General features: G+C 54.4%; 3 protein-coding genes across 5 annotated transcripts in view; 2 read left to right on the forward strand and 1 right to left on the reverse strand.

Moving 5' to 3' along the window:
* The window catches only part of NXN (nucleoredoxin), a 52,299-nt gene extending 45,808 nt beyond the window's left edge, over positions 1-6,491 (forward strand). The window contains exons 6-8 of one of the 2 annotated variants that reach the window (XM_054847161.1): positions 188-367; positions 2,738-2,862; positions 5,314-6,491. In XM_054847161.1, the coding sequence (XP_054703136.1) occupies positions 188-367; positions 2,738-2,862; positions 5,314-5,496 (488 nt within the window). In that variant the 3' untranslated portion in view covers positions 5,497-6,491. The remainder of the gene's footprint in view (positions 1-187; positions 368-2,737; positions 2,863-5,313) is intronic. The other variant, XM_054847162.1, reaches the window with a different exon arrangement.
* A 1,424-nt stretch (positions 6,492-7,915) lies between these two features.
* On the reverse strand, positions 7,916-10,167 carry MRM3 (mitochondrial rRNA methyltransferase 3). Of its 2 annotated transcripts, none has more exons than XM_054848077.1 (4): positions 9,854-10,167; positions 9,354-9,598; positions 8,769-8,936; positions 7,916-8,563 (listed from the first exon to the last, which is right to left on the reverse strand). In XM_054848077.1, the coding sequence occupies exons 1-4, from the start codon at positions 10,126-10,128 to the stop codon at positions 8,001-8,003; spliced, it is 1,251 nt and encodes a 416-aa protein (XP_054704052.1). In that variant the 5' UTR covers positions 10,129-10,167; the 3' UTR covers positions 7,916-8,000. The 2 variants fall into 2 exon arrangements, with proteins under 2 accessions (XP_054704052.1, XP_054704053.1); XM_054848078.1 differs by having other exon boundaries at positions 9,890-10,029.
* Positions 10,136-15,627, forward strand: GLOD4 (glyoxalase domain containing 4). The gene is made up of 9 exons (XM_054848079.1): positions 10,136-10,272; positions 10,594-10,643; positions 11,353-11,473; positions 12,303-12,447; positions 12,656-12,792; positions 13,123-13,209; positions 13,453-13,566; positions 13,654-13,740; positions 14,326-15,627. The coding sequence occupies exons 1-9, from the start codon at positions 10,183-10,185 to the stop codon at positions 14,389-14,391; spliced, it is 897 nt and encodes a 298-aa protein (XP_054704054.1). The 5' UTR covers positions 10,136-10,182; the 3' UTR covers positions 14,392-15,627.
* Positions 15,628-15,738: the final 111 nt, after the last annotated feature.

Genomic DNA, 15,738 nt, shown 5'->3' on the forward strand with positions numbered 1-15,738 from the left:
GGCTCTGCTAGGGCGGAAACAGGATCCAGGCACCCTGATTCCCACACCGTGCGTGAGCTGCGGAGAGGCAGCATGCTGCTGGGCTCCTGCCAGCACCAGAGGTGATAGGAAAAGGCTTTTCTCCCCACGCCCTGTCGCTGGCCGGTTCACGCTTTGGCCGATCCCCCCTGTTGTTCTTCTGTTGCAGGCATCCCAACTCTCATCGTCCTGGACTCCAAGGGAGACGTGATCACGCGGCAGGGGCGGGTGGAGGTGCTGAATGACATCGAATGCCGCGAGTTCCCCTGGCATCCCAAACCCGTGCTGGAGCTGACGGACTCCAACGCCGTGCAGCTGAATGAGGGCCCCTGCCTTGTTCTCTTTGTAGGTATGGAGCATCGCTGCTTTGGAAGCAGAGCCCGTGCTTGGGAAGGGGGCTGGCTACCTGCCAGCTCGGCTGGAGCTGGCCATGGGGCTCAGAACCTGCCTCTGGTGGTGACAGTGTCCATGGAAAGGGACATCAGCCCATTTCCATCACCAGGAGCAATGCTATGGAGTCTGGAGAGGCCATGGGGAGACAGAGGTCCCCGTGGAGTCCCCTTAAGGGGGCTGACAGACCTGGAGCTTTGCCTGTACCAGAGAAACGGGCTGCTGCAGCTGGCAGGGGTTTGCCAGAGCCTGCCCGTGCCCGTGGGTCTCCTGCAGCTCCTCCCCAGTGACCCGAGGGATGCGATGGAGTAGCGATTTGCAGTAGAGAGGAGCTGTCATATCAAAGATGCTTTAGTGGCGGCTGCGGAGAGGAATGCTGATGAGGCGTTGGGGAGTACAAGAAACACACTGTCACGGCCGGTGGTGGTGGAGATGGGAAGGGCCTTTCGGGAGCGGGGACGCCAGGCACACGTGACGTTCCAGAGGAGGCAGAGGAAGCATCTCTGGGAGGGATGCAGGCTGAGCCCTGGGACCTGGGGGGCTGGCAGAGGGCTGCACACAACATCCCGGGGAGCGAGCCGAGGGGTCCTGGGCTCTCGGGGGGAGTGTGGCTGTCCCTTGAGTGCTTTGTGGAGCTGTGGCGGGGGGTTGCTGAGGAAGCCCCCCTTGCCCCGAGCCTGCCGGTGTTGTGCGAGGGGCCTGGCCCAGGGCAGGGCTCGTGTCCCGCTTCCTCACACGCCATTTGTGAGCAGCACGCCCTTCTCTGCAGCGCTGATAACATGTCTCTCACTCTTTCCCTTCTTCCCTTTCAGATTTCCTTTTGACCCTGATTATTTATTCAGCACAGCCCAGCAGGGGACATGAGCACAGAGCCAAAAATACTCTCCTCATGCGGGGAGGACCGGCTGGCCACGCCAAGCATGATTGATTGGGGCTGGCGCTGCAGACCTCTGGAAAGAGTTATTTTTATCTTGCTCTGAGCAAAGTTTTTCTATCACCTTGCTGCAAACAGCTCGTCAGGAGAGCGCTCTTCGGCCGGTGGCTGGGGCTCTCGCTTGGTGCCCGAGGGGATGCCTGGCCTCAGTGAAATCTGCCGGTGATGTGTTGGGGCTGAGACAAAGCTGGCACTGCACCGAGGCAGGGATGGGGGCTCCTGGTCGGCCCATGTCCTGTTGGGAGACACACACACACACACACACACACCCCCCCCCCCCCCCCAGAAGACTGGTGCCTGTGCTGCACAAACAGCAACACCCCCAGGAGAAGGCAGGCTTAGCAAGAGCCGGTTGTGAATAAATCCCGACCGATCTACATCCGCCCCCGGAGAGTTTAGGGCTAGGTTAGCCAGAGTGTGCAGGGCTGCCTGGAGTGCTGCCAGCAGCCATTGTTTGGAGAAAAATCAATCCCTGCAGACACCCCGCAACTCTACGTATTTATCACTGTTGTGCATGGAGGACAGACCCCAAAATGCAGCATGCGGCGTCTCTGGCACCCTCTGCTTTGCTTGGAGAAGCCAGAGAGGAGGGCAGGGAAGTGCGGAGCAAGGACAGAGCGCTTTGGGTGTGGGCAGTGCCTGTCCCAGCTGGGGGCTGCACCGCTCGTGTCGGGTGGTTACATCAGGGACCACGAGAGCTGCACGCAACCGGGAGACCAGGGGCCTCTCTTCTGCTGCCTTTTTTTTTTTTTTTTTTTTTAGTGCCCAGAGTTGTCCCCAAATTGAAATCGTTTCATCTCGATGCTGCTCAAGGATGCAGTCTCTCCTCTTTCCAGCTCAGTATTTGAACTTCAGTGGTGGCTGCTGTTTGATTGATGTTGCCATCTCTTTCTACTCTACCTCTGTCAAATCAAAGCTGCCTTCACAGTGCTGCTGCCGCGGAGACTCGAGCAGAAAAGCTGCCGAGCAGCCGTCCCAAGGCAGAAGGATGGTGGGTGGCGGGCAGGGGTGGCAGGCAGCCTCAGATCAGCACGTTCGTTTGGTCTTCAGAACATCCCAACGCTTCTCAAACTGTAAAGCAGCTTTTTTGTGCCTGTTTGTCCCTGCGCTTCAGCAGCGGCACCAGGGAGTGAGCAGCGAAGTATTTTGGGAGCAGGAGCTGCGCCTCTGTTACATGTTTCCCTGTCTCACATGAAAAGCGCATTTCAGCTGCTCCCTAATTGCTACAGAGCCGCGAGGCTTTGAAGTTTGTTCTGCGTATCCGGGCTCCGGTTTCCTCCGTGGTGGTGCTGTGGGATAGAGCTGCCAGCACCCAGCCGGTTTGCATCCGTTTGATCCTAACCTCCTTTTTGCCCTGCCTCTTTTGTTTTGTCTCCCCACTTCTGTGCCCTGCAGATTCAGAGGATGACGGAGAGTCAGAGGCAGCGAAACAACTGATTCAGCCCATAGCTGAAAAAATCATCGCCAAGTACAAAGCCAAAGAGGAGGAGGCACCATTGCTCTTCTTCGTGGCTGGCGAGGTAAGCGGGAGGGGAGCACAGGGCTGCATCCTGCTGGGTCTTTGTACGAGGACTGAGCTGGGTTGGGTACTGCTGTTGCCGCTCTTCAGGTGGGTAAACTGAGGCACAGAGCTATTGGAGGTAGTCAGGGACCATGGGGCAAAGCCAGACTTAAGTCCTGGGCTCAGTCCTCTGCACTCATTGCTGGATATTACCGCTCGCAAAGGGGTCCCAGCTGCGTTTGCTTGGAGGTGGAAAAGCCTGATGCGGGCAGGGGAGCTGCTGGGGATGGGCAGAGAGGGGCTGGGGGAGGTGGGAGGGAGCCACCAGCTGCCCCTTCAAACCCTGAGGCTGCATGGGCAGGAAAGCCGGCTGGGCAGGGCGAGAGGAGCCGCAGTTTGGGTTTCAGCTGGTACTGCCCTCCTCACTGAGTTGCTGCTGCCTTCCTACCCCGGGAGGAGGGCAGGGACCAGTGCTCCAGCCCCTTCCTTGAGGGCTGCCTGCAGGAGGCAGCCCCAGTCCCACGGGCTGGGCGGGTGATGCCGGACAAAACCGCCCTGGGAGCAGGCAGGGGCTGCTCGGGGAGCGGCGGGGTGGCATGCAGCCAGCAGCGGGAGCGTCCCAGCTCTGCTCTGCCCTGGGGATCAGCTGGGCACGTCTTTGTGGCGTTCGCCTGTCCCCCAGTGAAACGAGGGCTGTTTCCTGAGCTGGCCACACTGTTGGTGGCTGGGATGGCGTTTGGGGCGCGTGGAGATTGCAGTGCTTGGAGCAGGGGATCCACCAGAGCAAATGGGGCTTCTGGTCTCCCTTTCCCCCTGCACAGGCAGCATTGAATATGAGGAAGGTTTTGTGTGAGGGTCAAAAAATCTCCTGGCTCTGCCCCCCAGGGCTGCAGTTCCCCTCCCAAGGCGCTGCTCGGGGCCTGGGCAGGTGGCAGCCGTTGCGCAGCCATGCGCCTGCTCCGTCCTTCCACACTTGCGTCACAGCTGCAGTGTACCGTGAGCGGGGCCCTCCAGAGCCGCCCTCCACACAAAAGGGTCCCCACTGCCGCACCCTGGCCCCCCTGCCAGGCAAGCCCCCGCCGCTGCCTCCCACAGCCCCGTTGGCCCCCTCCGGGCAGGCGTTCCTGCTCCTGCTGCCGTAACGGGTCTCCGAGCATCCCAGCTCAGCCCCACGCCCCTGAATAAGCCCCTTGTTGGAAAGGCTATTTTGGGAGGGTCCAGGCCTTGCCCCCCTCCCCCAGAGCCTCCGAAGCGTTTTCCTCCCGCTCGCCGGCTGTAGCTGAAACATTGCCGCTATTCATCCGGCTCCCAACGTCCCTGCAGCAGCCGGGCCAAAGAATGGGGAGCATCCAGCACGTCCCATTCATCCGTCACCTCAATAGCCGGGAGCGCTGGCCTCGGGTCTCCGCCAGCCCCCATGCACAAAGCAGCTCGGCCACGGCCAGAGCAGGCGCCTCCCATTCCTCTCCCGGCGCCGTCTGGGCCAGTTTTGCATTGATTATAAAAAGGTTTTTGGTCGCTTTGCAGCAATGGAATAAAGGATGAGGCATCCTGACACCTTGGCTCCGAGCCGGGCTGGGAGGTGGGAAGGGTGGGGGGCAGCTGAGCACCCCAGCCCCGCTCGCCCTTCCCCGCCACGTGGTCCGGCTGCGCCAGAAACCCCTGCAATGGAAGGGGAGGCGCGACAGGAGTTACCCTGCCGGCCTCCGCCACACGCTGCAGAGCCACCAGCCGCTAACTAGATTGATTGATTTCTGTTACCGCCCTTGGAAAGGGGCTCGGAGGAACACCCCATTTCGGACATCAGGAGCAAGAGATCAACTGCCCCAGCGCCAGCTTTTGCATTGCACGGCCTTGGCAGAGACAAATTCCTCCCTTTGCCCGGAGCTGTGCTGTGCCTGGCTGAAGGGAGGGCAGCCTGCTCCCCCTGCGAGCAGCCTGCGGCTAGGGAGCCCTGCGGCTTTTGTGCGTACCCTCAGACGCTCAGACCCGCCGGGGGGGTCTCGGTCTTTGTCTCATTCCTGTTTTCTGGTTTGCTCCGGGCGTGCAGCCGGGTCCCTTCGGCGTCCGTCCCTGGTGAGCGGTGAGGCCGTGGCCGTGCTGGCAGAGGGCTGGCGAGTCCCCACGTTCGGCACTTGTCCCCAGCTCCTGAGATGCTGAAATCGCTCCTGCCCCAGAGGGTGCGGGGTCAGTCTGGGGGCACTGGGAACTGTCCTGCATGGAAAGGGCTGGAGGAGCATGAGGTCCCATCTCAGCCCGGGATGAATCAGCCTGGTTTGGTTTTGATGCAAACCACAGGCAGAACAGGCAGCAAGGCGGGTGCTGCCTGCAGCGCTTGTGGTCCTGCAGTGCCAGTGCAAAGCCCAAACCCTTGGGAGATGGTGGGCTGGACGTGGTGCGAAAGCAGCAAACCACTCCTGGTGTCTTGGCTCTGTGATGACTCCTCTCTCCCTCTCGTTTTGGCCTCCAGGACGACATGACCGACTCCCTGCGGGATTATACCAACCTGCCCGAGGCTGCGCCCCTGCTCACCATCCTGGACATGTCAGCCCGGGCCAAGTATGTGATGGATGTGGAGGAGATCACGCCTGAAATCGTGGAAGCCTTTGTCAGCGACTTTCTAGCAGACAAGCTAAAACCCGAGCCCATCTAAGGGGGCTTCTGCGCCAACAGACATTATTTAAAACTAGGTCTCTCTTCCGCCGCTTGTGGATTCTCCAGCGTGTCCTCACGCCTGACCCAGTATCCAACTTTCTTGTGGTGCCTTGTTTTACGCAGTGAATCCTTCTCCTAAGCAAACTCCTTGAGATGCACTTTCAGCAGGGAGTTGTTGGCGTTTGGAGACTTCGCTTGTGCTTCATGGTGATATATTCTCTAATAACCAGGCCAGAACTGTTACCGTATCGTTATTTTATACATGGCACTAGCTAGCAGGCAAATCTTTTTGCATGGTGTTCTTCCCAACGTATGCATCAGGCAGTGGATGGGGTTCTTGGGGCTCTTTTCTTCTCCTCCTCCCCCTTCTTTCCTTTCCTACCACCTCTGCTGACTAAATGACTTTAAGGAAGCAATAAGGAAACTGTCCCCTGGCCCATCCTCCTTTCCCCCTCCCCCGAGTACCAGTGCCCTGACGAGGCCAAGACAAAGTCTTAACTGCTGACAACCTCTGAAAGACCACAGCGCAGCCGAGCTCTTCCTCCCGGGGGTGAGACTTTTCCGGGTGGGTTTCCCACCTCCCACCCCAAGCACTGACAGCCGTAGGCGGCGCTGGCTGTGCGTGTCAGGGGGTCACCCACCTGCCACTGGGAGATATTCCTGCCCTCCCTCTCTGAGCCGGGAGGAGGACCACCACCGGGCTGCCCTCGTCTCTCCGTCTCTCCCTTGTGCTCTCCCTGTCTCCTCTCTCTCTCTCCTCTTCTCTGGTATGAATTGTCCTGTCCCCTCTATGTTAGTTGATTGAGCTGTTTTTCGTAGGTGTGTCCCAAACCCAACGTTAATGGTGCTGTTCTTTAAAAAAATAACCAAAAAAACCCCAATTAAAAAAAAAAATCCCTCCCTAACCCAAGCAGCACAGCCGAGCCCTTGAAAAGTGACATTGTAAAAACTGTACATGGTGATTGGAACTTTGTAATAAAACTGTTATAATAACCTCGTCCCTGGAGGTGCCGATTGCCGCGTCCTGCCGTCGGGGAGAGGGAGCCTGCCTGGGACCCGTGTGGGAAGAGGAGCCCCAGCCAGGCCCCGTGGGTAGGTGCCGGCAGTTCCTGGCACTGCTGCGGATAAGCCGGGATCGCGTGTTTTCCCCCCCCCCCGACTAGCGCAGCCCCCGCCTGTGCCTGGCTCATCCTGGGGTCGGGGTGGGATGGTGCCTGGCGCAGCCCCTCCGCCCCAGGCAGGAAGGAGCTGTTTGGCAGCCAGATGGTGACTGGATGGAGACGCCGTGGAGGGGGGAACGTCGCCTTGCTGCACCCACCCACCCCACGGACTGTGCCTCTAGCTGAGGGTCCCCCCTGGCTCTTGCTGGACCCACGGCTGTGGCTGTGATGGTTTCTGCCAGCATTCCTGGGAGGGCGGCATCTTGGAGGCATGCTGGTGTGCACTGAATTACGGATGTTGTGCAAGCCAGTGCTTTTTCCTTTCAGCTCATTCGTTAGCGATGGGCAGGATTACAGCCTCTCCCCTTTTATCGCTGCTACAGCAACCCACCCTGGCAGGAGCTGGGAAAAGCTGCTGGCTTCGCAAGACAGGAACCATATAAATCCACCCTGTGTTTTGTGTGTTTCAGAGGCTCTTGTGTTCAGCGGTGATAACTGACTTGAGAGCTGTCGGAGGAGCAGCAGCGTTGCCCACCTCACCGGTCACTGAGCTGGGGAGGGCAGGAGGGGGCTGCGTGTGCTGCACCTCCCTCAGCCTTGGGCTGTGAGCAGCCTCCCCTAAATTAACTCGTATCCCCTTTACTGGGGATTTTTTTGAGTAAAAATCCTTCCCTGGGGCCCAGCACCCATTCCCCTCCGAGAGACAGCCACAGCACACGGCAGTGCCCGCAGCTCCTTTTCCACCCTTCCCCTCCTTCACAATTCATCTGCGCCGAGGCCCAGCTGCCAGAACGAGCGGTGCCCAGGTGTCTGCACGGGGTCTGACCTTGCTGTCTCCTGGCAGCAGCGCAGTCACGAGTGCCAGAGCTTGGACACCCCAAACCACAGCCAGCCTGGGCCAGCCTGGCCCCAAAACCATTAGCAGCAGCCAGGCTGTGCAGCCCGGGGCTGCGAGAGGAAGGACGCGCTGTCAGCAGCGTCCTGGCTGGGCTGGCCAAAACCGCTGCTGCGGCAGCTGCACCCTGACCCCGCAGGGAGGGATCCGAGGCCTCCTCAGATCTGTTGGGTGAGAGCGCGAGAAGAGCCGGGCAGCGGGGAGCTGGCTGCCGGCAAAGTGAGGGCTCCCACCCGCCCGCCTTTCCCTTCTCACTAGCATCACCGTGTGGCCAGAGCACCCATGGGCTTGCCCAGGAGTCTCGCACTCATCCAGGCACAGCTCCAATGCTGCCAGAGCTGTTTAATACTCATTTACTGCAAACCAAACAGCCTGAGCTGCTCTTTTATTAACTCTACAGCACGCCAAAGGGAAGAGGTGTTTCTTCAGCACCCAAACCTCAGCAGTTTAGGCTGCTACAGGGAACTTCTGCCTTTCATCTTCCTGCTTGTGCCTCCGCAGCAACTGCCTCTTCCCCTCAAACAGCACGATGCCAGCGGCGATAGCGGAGTTCAAGCTGTCCACGCCTGGCACCACGGGAATGACCAGTCTCTTCCCCCCCGTGCTGGCCGCGAGGTGAAGCGCATCTGCACTCAGACCATGGGTCTCTCCGCCGATCACCACTGCCACCGGAGTCTGTGTCCAGTTTTCGTAGTAATACTGTGCAGCCAGCTCTGGGACACAGACACCTGTCGCTCCCTCCTTATCCTTGTGCTCAGGAGCGGCCTGGGGTTTGGATTTCACAGGAGCCTTTGGGTTGCCAGGAGCAGAGCCAGCCCTGCCGGCTCCCTTCAACACGGACGCGGTCTCAACCTGAGCGCCTGGGTCTTTGTTGTCCGCCACACAGACCTTGATGCCGGCAGGAAGGTTGCTGGGAACAGATTCCCAGTCGAGGTTGGTGATGATGGGCAGACGGAAGTGAGCTCCCATGCCTGCACGGAGCACCTTGGGCTCCCACGGATCCACACAGCCTGGGATGGAAGGGAGGAAAACAGCAACACTGCAGCGGCTCCCACAAAGATGGATTCAGCAGCCACTGCTTCTCTCAGCAAATCGTGTCTGGGCCAGGCACTGCCTACAAGCTCTTGGGAACAACATCTTCAAGCACTTCTTATTCCCTGCCTTACCCCCAAATTACTCAAACTAAGCTATTTTCCCCCAGGGAAAGGCTCTTACCTTTGGTGAGCAGCACTTTCTCACAGCCTGCTCCTGCTGCAGATCTCAGAATAGTCCCCAGGTTTCCCGGATCTCGGATGTTGTCGAGGATGAGGAGCAGTGGCAAGGAGCTGGTTAGCTGAGTGGCAGGGTAAGACATCTTGGCATGGTTGGGCTTGGAAAAGATTCCTGAGGAGACAAAGTGCTGACAGGTTTCTGCCTAACACACCCCAAGGAGAGGGCTGTCTGTGATTTAGTCGGCCCAAATTTCACTAAAGAGGTGCTGGAGAAAGCATTAGAAAAAGCACGGCTTAAGAGAAGTTTGAGGAAGGTTTGTCACTTGACAAGGAGAACTGTTTCCCAGCAGAGCTGGAGTGATGTGCTATTAAAAATGCGCATTATCACCTTCAGTGTACTCTAGGAGCCACTTTCACAGTTACCACAGCAGGGCAAATAAAAGGGAATTCTCTCAAGTTATGCCACCCTTGACACACTGACAGAATGTCTAGGGAAAGGTTATGAAGAGAGAGTCATTATCGACTTAATATTAAGTGTGAAATAAGTTTCCCTTCGAGCAGTGTTGTGACTGTTTCTAAGGCAACTTACCTATAAGCCCCTGAGGAGCTATGAGGTCAGACCAGCTCTTAATGTCTTCAAATTTCACTTTAAGTAAGTTGGCTCGTTTTAGCTTTGCCTCGGGCAGCTCCTTCAGGTGCCCCACAGTGCTGAAGAAGAGAGTCTGCGGCACGGCTCCTGCCTCCAGGGCGTCCTTGATCAGCCTGTGACCCTCCAGCAGAACCTTCCCGTGATGATCCCGAAACTTCTTCGACTTGGCGATAGTCACCACTTTTCTGCGGAGGAGGACAGAAAACGGCCGTGACGCTAAAGACACCTGCGGTTTGACGTTTGCCACCCACTGAGGACTTCACTCGGACGTCCCCCAGACCTCGAGGCCGGCTGTAGCGGGCACTGCGGTATCGGTCTCTACCCTGAACCCCCTCAATGTCGGCGTTTGCCTCAAATTCCGCAGAGGCGACACCGGGCCGCTGGCGGGAGGTTCCACAGGCCCCGCGGTGGACACACGCAGCCCGCGGGCCGCAGCTCACCCCAGCCTCCTGTCACCGGGCGCCGCCTTCTCGTACCACAGCCCCGGCCCGGCCGAGCTCCGCTCCACCGCTGGCGGCGGGGGCGTGGGCGGCGGCGGCTCCCTGGGGCTCTGCTGCGCCTCGGCCGCCGCGCCCCGCTCCTTCTGCGGCGGCAGCACCCGCACGGGGCTCCGCCTCAGCACCCGCACCCCGCGCCGCCCCGCCGCCTCCCTCAGCCCGCCGGGCCGCAGCAGCGAACGGCTCAACTCCGGGACCCGCTTCCTCAGAGCTGCCATCTTGCATCATCAGCTCCGCGCGACGGGCGCCTGACGTGACGTCATCATTCCGCCATGGGGACTCGGCGAGCTTTGCACTTCGTCTTCAAAGTGGGCGATCGCGGCCGGAGCGCGCGTTTCTACCGCGAGCTGCTGGGCATGAGCGTGAGCGGGGGCCGGGTCCTGAGGGAGCGGGGACGGGACGGGACGGGACGGTGGGGGATGGCGGCGGCTGTTGTTGTCGCCCACCTCAGCTGTGGAGGCCCCGGGGCTGCCCCGGCTCCCCCGGCCCAGCGCTGCGGGACGACAGGGGCTTCTCCGCCCCGACGGGCGCGGTCCCCGGTAGCCGTGAGAGGTGCGGGTCGCCGCCTCCGGCCCTCGCCCCCCCCTGCCCCGGCCGCGCCGCGTTAAGCCCGGTGGCGACTGCGGGGGTGAAGGGAGAACGCGTCCGCTCCGCGCTGACGTCCTTCTCGTCTAATTCGTAAGGTGCTGAGGCATGAGGAGTTCGAGGAGGGCTGCAAAGCCAGCTGCAACGGGTGAGTAGTGCCGGGTGCCCTCCCCGGGCCTTTAGTTCTCGTAAAACACCTTCCGTCACGACCAGCCGCCTGTCGTTGTGTTGTAGCTAAAATAGGGTTGGGTCGGGTTGGGGGTTTTTAACCACCAGTTCCCGTCTTTGTGTAGGTATGAAGTTTACATTGAAACACAAGTATTGCTGTGTTACACCTATAGACTAATACTGAACTTTATGGAATTATTTCTAAACTTTCCTGGAATTACGTTCAGTTACGTTGTTTTTCTGCAGACACGGGGCCATCTGGGGTCTTGAATTAAAAATTCCTCCTGGTAGCCCCAAAGACTTTTTTCTTTCCTCATGAATGAAAGAAATGTCACCATCTGGTGCCTAACCTCTTACTTTTCCTACTTCACAATAAGGAAGCGCTCGTATAATTCCAGGTAACGAGCAGCTTGTCCTCTTAAAACATGAGCTGTTAAGGAGGTAGAGTTGTTTTTTGTGGCATCGTCATGGATGGCAGCCCGAGGCCAAAACTATTGGGGGGGGTATGCCTGTGTGCTGAGCCGCAACGACAATTCTTCACAGGTATCAGCCCCTAGTTGGTGGGAGGTTACTGGGTTATCAGTGCCTTTCGTTTGCTCTAGAAATGCAGTTCTTCCCTGAAACACTAATACATGTGGTTCTTGATGTTTATTTCTAATACTCGTGACAACTCAATACGGATGTTCCAGCCCTTACGATGGAAAATGGAGCAAAACGATGGTGGGCTATGGGCCAGAGGACAATCACTTTGTTGCAGAATTGACTTACAATTACGGTATTGGAGAATATCACCTGGGCAATGACTTTCTGGTAAGTACCACACTTAGCAGCAAAATATTTCTTCTTAAGATGAGCTTTTTTTTTTATGGTTAGGAGTCCGTGCAGCATAAAGGTTGTACCACTTGCTTTTTTTCATGCTGTTTAATTCCTTAAACACTTTTTATTCTTGCTTTTGTAGTTGTCTCCAAGTTAGAAGAGCAGAAACTAGAGCAGCTTTGTGCTCACTTTGGATCCAGGAAACACTTCCTTGAGCACCTTTCAACTCTTAGCTGCTATGTGTGTAGGACAGCTGATATTTGCTGGCAGATCTAATGTGAAATGATCAGCTAAGAAGGATCTTGCTGTAGGAAAACACTCTTAATTATTATTACTTATTTCTTTGTTAATTAATAGCTGACAGCCAATGAAGTTTTCATGTTTCTTCTATGAATACATGTAATGTGTTTTCTTGTCGTTTCCCCTGGGCTAATATTCTTCCCCCAGTTTGTGGGGTGTCAAGGAACATGCGCGTGGAGCCACAGATGTCTGCCTAATCTGGTAGAAGTTAGGAACTCGGTTTTCAGCTTCTGTACAATGTGTTGAATCAGAATTTTAAATTCCTTTTGCTTTTCTTTTTCCTTTTGTATGAAAGAAGGGTAGATTAATGCATTCCAAATGTATGTGAGATGCACAGTAAGACTAAGTTTATTTTGTAGGAGCAAGATACCCAGTTTCAGGAGATTGTATGGTCCATCTGTTATAAAAAGTACTTAAAAAAAAAAATAATTTCTGATCATCTGTAGAGGCAGACTGTTGAGAGGTAGGACTTGGGCACGATCCACCCCATGAATTTTGTGTGTGTCTGTTCTGTTCTCATTAGGGCATAACACTTGTGTCCAGCCAGGCCGTGAGCAATGCTAAGAAAATGGGGTGGCCCCTCAAAGAAGTTACAGCTGGCATTTTTGAAGCTGAAGCCCCAGGAGGATACAAGTTCTACTTGGAAGACAAGGAACAGCTCAAACAAGGTGAAACTTAACACACTTGCTCTTACTGGTGTTCGAGAGAGATTTACAAGTGGGATATTAGAACGGGCTGTGTGCGTGTGTCTCAATGGCATTTTTATGAAAAAGACCATGTTTTTGTTATTTCTTTGTTACTTCTCAAGAATGTAAAACTGTGCACTTAAAACTATGATGTATTTGTAACTGATTTCAAATTATTGCAATTTTCAAGATCCTGTGCTAAAGGTAACCCTGGGTGTCTCCGATCTGCAGAAGTCTGTTAACTACTGGTCTGATTTGCTCGGGATGAAAATATATGAGAAGGATGAGGAAAAACAAAGGGCTTTGCTAGGCTATGCAGATAACCAGGTTAGTCCTTAGAAAACTTTCCAGCTCTGATCTTTAAGAGTTGCGTCTCATCATAGAAACCTCTCATTTCTCGAGAACAAAATCTTAAAGGGGAAAAAAAGCTCTTAATTAAAGCAACTGTGCACTTAATTATGTGCATTTTAATTAAAGCTTGTGTATGCTTAACTGCATTTTTTTAAAAAAAGCTGTGGTCTGCTCTGGTAATTCCAGTTCGTTGGGAAATATGTGTGTGGGTGATTTTGAAATCGTCCGCATCTCTGAAAAACTGGAGTGAAGGCAGCACTGAGAACAACATCTTTGCAAGTCAGGCTTTCTTTTTTCCTCTTTCAGTGTAAGTTGGAGTTGAAGAACGTTGGAGGAGCGGTGGATCACGGGACAGCGTTTGGGCGGATTGCCTTCTCCTGTGCGAAGGAAGAGGTAATGATCACATTTCCTTTACCCCTTTCATTACCCAGGTCTGACTAGTGGGAGGTTAATTTCTAGTATTAGCAAAAAATTTTGGATGTGAACAAAATAATACTGAGCAGGTGCTGTGTTTATATTTCTCTCAGTGGGAATGCCATGCAGTTGTGGGTAACGGGGAACCGTAAATGAGAACAACCTGAATGCATCTGATCTTTGTCTGACTAGGGCTGATTTTTGTTTGTTTTCTGGTTTAAGTTGCCAAACATTGAAGCACTGATGAAAAAGGAGAATCAGAAAATTTTAACACCTCTGGTTAGCTTGGACACACCTGGCAAAGCCACAGTGCAAGTGATTATTTTGGCTGATCCTGTGAGTAATATTGGAAATAGTGATTAAATTAGATTTAAATTTCTCTTTCCCAGATATCTGACTTACCAGCTCTTAAATGTCATTTAGGACGGCCATGAAATCTGCTTTGTGGGAGATGAAGCATTCAGAGATCTGTCCAAGGTGGACCCTAATGGTGACAAATTGTTAGACGATGTAAGTAACGCTCTCTGCACATTTGTTTTCTTCCTGATTATAGGCACCCGTAGCATCTAATTTTCATTCCATGTGGAGTTTTTCTGAGAAGCAAGTTGTACAGGCTGCTTTCTTGCTAAGAAAAGCAAACAGTTTTTTAAAATTTACGCAGAGTCCTGGCTAGTTTTCCAGCCTTGCTCTTGGGGCGACTGGGTGGCGGCATGTCTTGAGTGTAAGTCAGTACAGAAAATGATTTGTGAGCTGCAGTAATGTCAGCGCAGCTGGACATCCTCCTGAGGCAGAGGGGCTCTGGTGTGGAGCGTGAACTCTGTGGGAAGGCTGTGTTTAAACTATCCCATTTTGCTCTTGTATTACCAGATCATCTATTTATTTGCTGCAGCAGAGAACACTGATTTTTTTTTTTTCCAGTCTGTTTTCCTTACTAGTACATACAAAATAATTTATCCATCAGAATAGCTTTCCTCCAAATTCAAAGGTGTCCTTGTGATCAGTCTGGGTTTGTGGGGCAGGCTGGTGAGCGTGAGCAGCCTGGCGTCTGGCGACTCAGCTCCTGTTCTGAACACGTGAATGTTTTTCTTCGGGCAGGCCATGGCAGCGGACAACAGTGAGAAATGGTTCGCTGCGCAGAAAAGGAAGAAGGCTTCTGCTTAGCTGGAGAAAAGGACTGGACTGCTCGTTCATGCCTTGGTTTTCATCTGAGCGAAATGCCAACCCTATGTGACGTGTTGCATTACTCCTACCAGTAAGAGGGCACAGTAATGTCCCATGCTGGTTGGTTTGTTTGATTTAAGCTTCTGTCTCTTACTGCTGCTCTCTCCTTTCAAGCAAACGGCATGTTCTCCTTCAGAAAAATCGGGCTGTGCAGTAAGGAGTACGTGGCTTCAAAAGCAGGGGTCATCAGTTAAGAGGAAAACCTCCCATTTCTGCATTGTTTTTATTTCAAAAAGAGGTTGCTAGATTCATTACAATATCTAATTATGTAACTAATTGGCTTTAGCCGTCCTGGATTTGCAGCTTAGAGAAGAGATTTTCAGGTAGCTGTGTGTATCACAGGTACCTCACTTGTGTGGCAAAGTGTCGGGCTGAAGGGAAGGGCTGCGTACGGAAAGCTCGAGCAGTTCAGCTGTCGCAGGGCACGCCTGTGTATTGGGAACAGAGAAACTGTCTTGCTAAAACACATGAATATTCTAGTCTGGAACAAACCTTACTTTCATTCCAAGATGTTTCCCCAGTTTTTGAGGTGAAATGTTGGTTCGAGAAGCCCATAGTGCGTTTCTCACTGGGGTCACGTTATTGCTGTGGTGGTTTCCACCCCTTACCAAGAAGCCTTCCGCGTTCCCAGTGGGAGCCGGGGCCACGCTTCAGCGCGTGTAGCAGCTCTACGCTGTCCACTGAGGCGCCGGGACGCGACTTGGAATAATTGTGTTGTGGTTTTGCAATTAGTTTTTGATGAGAAATTGCCTTTAGAAATAACAGTTCGGGAAATAATAACAGAAATAATGTTGAAATGAAGTCACTCTGCTTTTGCTAGTGGAATAAGGGCTGGGAATACAGGGAGTAATTACCAGCATTGGCCATGTCAGGCACGCTGCCTGGCTTGTAACCTTTCTTGATGAAAACCTTGAATAATTTTCACGGAGAAAATTGGGCAAAATCAGCGGTGTTAGCAGTTGCCGAGGCACGTCAACGCTTGTAGCGAATATTCTGACTTTAAACAGGAAAAATTCCTCACTGTGATTGTGGTGTTCGAGCTTTTTGGTTCAAGTTCAACGACGCTTGTGAATCGCGTACTGATCAAATTAAAAACGTCACGTGTACGCTGCACCCCTGAAACTGGCGCTGCTGCGTGCCAGCGTCGCCCTTAAACGAATAAAAGCGATTCGGGAGGAGGGACTGAGTGGCTTCCTTCCAGCTTCCCGCCATGGCGCTGCACCGAACTTCCCCTCCCTTTTAATTGGGTTCTTGATTTCCCTGCGCGCTATAATTAATCACGGGAAG

The sequence above is a fragment of the Grus americana genome, chromosome 19 (assembly GCF_028858705.1).
Source record: "Grus americana isolate bGruAme1 chromosome 19, bGruAme1.mat, whole genome shotgun sequence".
Taxonomy (NCBI): Eukaryota; Metazoa; Chordata; class Aves; order Gruiformes; family Gruidae; genus Grus; species Grus americana.